This window comes from Onychomys torridus, chromosome X, assembly GCF_903995425.1.
Source record: "Onychomys torridus chromosome X, mOncTor1.1, whole genome shotgun sequence".
In the NCBI taxonomy this organism is placed as follows: domain Eukaryota; kingdom Metazoa; phylum Chordata; class Mammalia; order Rodentia; family Cricetidae; genus Onychomys; species Onychomys torridus.
Window position 1 is genome coordinate 84,230,490 of NC_050466.1, and position 4,808 is coordinate 84,235,297.

The following is a 4,808-nucleotide window of genomic DNA, read 5'->3' on the forward strand; positions in this document are numbered from 1 at the left end:
TCGTGGAGAATGGCTTCAGTATCTGTGCTGATGATGCAGTTACAGAACTCACTAAGGTCTGTGAAGTCATTTGGAGGACAAGGATGGGAGCAAGACGTAACTGCTGCTAAATCATCACTCAGAATTTTAGACAAGTAACGCTCCTTGGGTTTCAGAGAGGTCCACATGAAAAGGTATGGATTGCGCCATCAGTCCACGAGGCTCGCCCGAGAACAGGAAGTTTTGGAGGGAAGTGTAATGTGTGGTCCTCCAAGGTAGGGGGCGCAACTCTCCGGCTGAACTGGTAGTACGGCAGAGTGGTTCATCTTGGCCGCCATTTTGCCTTGGAGGCCGCCTGACGAAGACGTTGGTCGCTGTTGAGCCGCAGTCTGGCTTGAGGCTCGGTCTCGGGCCTGTACATCTGACGAGGAAGTCCACTCCTTCCCCCTCAGACGAAGCCATGGGGCAAGCTCTCAGCAGCCGAATGTGGTTCGGAAGACATGCCCCCGCAGAAGAAGCTCCTGCTGCTGGAGATGGGGAGGCAGAGGAAGCTGGAGCAGCCGCCGGCCCCGCCGCCGCCGCTGCCGTGGTCGTCCGGGAGGAGCCGGGAGATGAAGCGGCTGGACCTGCCACCTCAGGTCAGGTGAGCCACAAGCGGAAGGCCGGCCCCGGAGGACCCCAGGCAAAAGTCCCCCGTAGGAAAAAGGGCAAGGACCAGTCCAGATCCATTTATGAGTCTCTTTTCCTGAGGGGCGAGGAGAGTGACGTAAAGATCTGTGCGTTTGAGGAGGAGTGGTGCTTGCACAGGGTCTACCTGTGCCGGTCAGGGTACTTCGCTAGCATGTTCAGTGGTGCCTGGCGAGAGACAAACATGACCACCATAGAGATGGAGATGCCTGACAAGAATATCGACCGTGACTCTTTCCATCAGGCTTTGGGCTACTTGTACAGTAACAGGGTGGAAATTCCTCCCTGCCGAGTCGTTGCCATCTTGGCCACAGCAAGTATGCTGCAGTTGGATGGCCTAATTCGGCAGTGTGAGGAGGTGATGATGGTCTCAGTCAATATCAAGACTGTGTGCACCTACTACTACTGCGCTGAGAATTACGGGCTGCAGAACATCCTATACATTTGCCGCCAGTGGCTCTTAGACAACCTGATGATCCAGCAGAATGATGAGCTCTTGCCGGAAATCAGTCTGGATCTCATGAAGCAGCTCATTGCCTCTTCGGATCTCTTGGTGATTGGAGTGGAGATAGATGTATACACGACACTGAAAAAGTGGATGTTCCTGCAGCTGGAACCCACATGGTCAGGACCCCCAAGTGCGCTGTTGGCCGCTGCCGACGTGTGCTTTGCCAAGTACAAAAGTGATTTAGATGGTGCCCCTTTTCTGCAGACTGATCAGGGGAGAGCCTTTGTGCCAGTGTTCCAGCAACTGAGGCTCTCCTACATCATCTGTGACCTGCCTTCAGCACACGTTATTGACCAGGATGCATTGATCCCGGCTACATGGTTGACCCCAGTATACAAAGAGCAGTGGCTAGCACTTCTTCTGGCAGAGCAGTCCAGGGAACTCGGGCCGACGGATGTCCACGTGTCCGATGTCCGTGAAAACAGCATGCGGTGTGGACGCCAAATTTGCACGGATGAGCAGTGCAGCTGGAGCTGGTCTGGCTTCAACTTTGGCTGGGACTTGGTGGTTGAGTACAACAACAAGTGCATTATATTCCGTCGCAGTGCACTGAATAAGTCCTGTGGCCTCAGTGTCAGCTTACTGTGGCAGAGAAAAGTTGCCTTCCGTCTGCGCGTCATCTCATTGGACGAGACTGGAAGAGCCGTTTTCAGAAAGGACACAGACTATAATGTACTTTCCCTGAGAAAGAGCCAACGGCTAGAGGTGGTCAACCTAGAAAACGAAAACATAACTTTCCCCATTTATGTGGCATGTAACTTCCTGTATCTTCCTGGAGAGAGCAGCAGTAGCTCGAGTGAGGAACCAGGAACAAGCTCCTGATCTGAGAAGCTCCTCCATGAGGTCAAGGGTTGGCAACAGTCCGCAGATTCCATCTGTGTCTTTGAAACTGTCCAGACTTGGCCATCGCTGACGATCCACTTTGCAAGAAGAGTTTCGGTGGAAGGAAAGCCCATAAAGTTCGAGAATATCTCGGAACGTATGAGAAGCTCCTCCAAGCTACCAAACATAATCGTACAGTTACTGTGGCAACTTATCCTGGATCACCGCCTATCAATATCTACATAATTTCTGAGAATACTAGAAGAATGGTAGAAGGAAACTGTCACCCGACCTAACCTACTGCTTAGTGAAACATTTTAAAAATGCATTTTTCATTTTTTTTTGCGGGGGGGGGGGGGGGGTTGGTTCAAGACAGGGTTTCTCTGTGTAGCTTTGCGCCAACTCACTTTGTAGGACCAGGCTGGCCTCCAACTCACAGAGATCCTCTGCCTCCCGAGTGCTGGGATTACAGGCGTGAGCCACCAGCGCCCAGCTACATTTCTTGTAGTTTGATTAAGTTAATGTTTAAAGGAATATTTTCTTTTTTAAAAAATTTATTTATTTATTTATTTATTTTTATTATTATTATATTTGTGTTTTAATTTTACACTTCAGCAATGGGTTCCCCTGTCCTCCCCCCTCCCGCCCCCATCCCCACCTTCCTCCCATCCCCTCCCCTCCATTCCCATCTCCTCCAGAGACAAGAGTCCCCTGGGGATTCATTTCAACCTGGTGGATTCAGTACAGGCAGGTCCAGTCCCCTCCTTCTGAGTCTGGGTTACCTCACTCAGGATGATTTTTTCTAGATCCGTCCATTTGCCTGCTAACCTCACAGAGTGCCTCCCCAGTGCTGGGATTACAGGCGTGGTCCACCAGCGTCCGGCTACGTATCTTGTAGTTTGATTAAGTTAATGTTTAAAGGAATATTTTCATTTCTCTTTCAATTATATTTAGATCTTCCCTGTCCCACACCATTTCTTTTTTATGTTTCGCCATTGCTCCTTCTGAGTATAGCACTTGGTTTTCATGTTTTCCGTGTGAAAAAAGAAAATGTTATTTTTATGTTTGTTGTAATCGAAACTAAGAACATGGTAATGTTAATTAGGCTTTACTTGCATTTTCCCAAGAAGACATTTCAAAATCTATCGCAGTCTATTGTGGGGTGGAATGCATGGAAGCGTTTCCATTACATAGTTCTATTCATTTACTAAAGTCTAACTATTTATAAGTATGCATGTACCATTGAGCTTCAGAAATGTTTGCTGTTAACATTGTATTTGGATGACAGGGTATATAAAAGTTATAGGGTAGTTTGATAGTAAGTGTGTGGATGTGAATTCACCACCAAGCCCTGAAAAAAATACTGTGTTTGAAAAATATGTTCATTTTAAAGAGCAAGCCTAGTAATATATTCTTTAGAATAGAGAGGTTAAAAGCTGTAATGAGAAGTGCTTTTTGTCCCGAAGTAGGATAAAGGGCTGTTCAGTAATCTACAGAGTAAGTAGAAAGTGTGATTGTCTGAAATGGAGAGAAAGGCTATAACAACCTGACTGTTAATCTGAAGACTCCCACCACCTTACCTCCTCACATATTCTACTTCTCATTGATGGATTTCTGTGGTTAAACAATGTAAAATAATTAAGCTCAGTTCAAGAATCCATTCAAATAAGTATGTACACAGAGCATAAAAACTAACACAAGCTGAAAAAGAATAAAAAGAACATTTTAAAAGTTTTCCTTAGGCGAGAAAGAACTTTCCTATGGGTTTTATTTCTCTTCCCAATTAAATGAAAACTGTTAGTCCTTGGGAAGAAATTGCTTTACTCCTTTTCTTTTCTTTTCTTACTAAGAAGATTTGACAGACTTTGTAATACAGCCTACATAGTACTGTGCCAGTAACTTAGTGTCAGTAATATGAAATGGCTAAATGAGGGTACCCACGAGGAACCCTTTGGTTTTGCATTTAATTGGGCATTTTTCTCCTGGTGTCTCCTTGTGTTCTATAGACCTAGCTAGCTACAAACAACACACCTCACTTTGTAAAATGAAGTTGTGGGCCCCTTTCTAGTTTCCAGGTCTCTATCCCTACATCCTCCCACACAAATACAAATATACAACAGTTAGAAGCTAGCATCCACACACAAGAGTGATGTGTTGATCTTTATGAGTCTGAGTTGTAAGTGTTAATATATTCATTTTTGATTTTGTCAATTTCACAGCAAATTTTATAATTCTATTTCACTTGATAGGAAAATAAAAAATGTGTATATCTACCACGTTCATCTGTTTATCTGGTTGGTTGGGTGGTTGATATCATTTGCACACTGGTGTGGAAAAAAAAGTAGTAACAAACATAGATGTGCAAGTATCCCTGTGGTGGAAGACAGAGCTCGTTGGGTGTATTCTCAGGAGTATTTTAGTTGGGCCATATGGTAAGGGAGGGGTGATAGGAAACTAGAAAGGGAATGAATGGACGGGGTAAAAGGATCCAGAGAAGGGATGAGCTCAGGAGATGGGAGAGAAGAAGGAGATGAGGGTGGAGGAAACCAAAACTAAGTATAAAAGATAATGCCTGTCATATTTTTATGCTAAATCAATAACAATTTTTAATTAAAATATAAATATAAAATGAAGACATGGAGAAAATAGTCTGGGTGGACTAGTCAGTCATGTTTATAAGGATGACAAATAACTAGGGGCAGGGAAGGGCCTGGGTGCTAGTGTGGACTTTGCAACGTGTAACAATTCATGTACTTGTGATACTGAGTGAGCCTGGAGGCCACCATGGGATTTGATTGCTGATGGGTACCAC

At 45.3% G+C, this 4,808-nt stretch overlaps 1 protein-coding gene across 1 annotated transcript; it reads left to right on the plus strand.

The window, feature by feature from the left end:
• The first annotated feature begins 463 nt into the window (after window positions 1-463).
• On the plus strand, window positions 464-2,292 carry LOC118574715 (germ cell-less protein-like 1). Its single transcript, XM_036175631.1, has 2 exons — window positions 464-1,970; window positions 2,072-2,292. The coding sequence occupies exons 1-2, from the start codon at window positions 464-466 to the stop codon at window positions 2,290-2,292; spliced, it is 1,728 nt and encodes a 575-aa protein (XP_036031524.1).
• The last annotated feature ends 2,516 nt before the right edge of the window (window positions 2,293-4,808 follow it).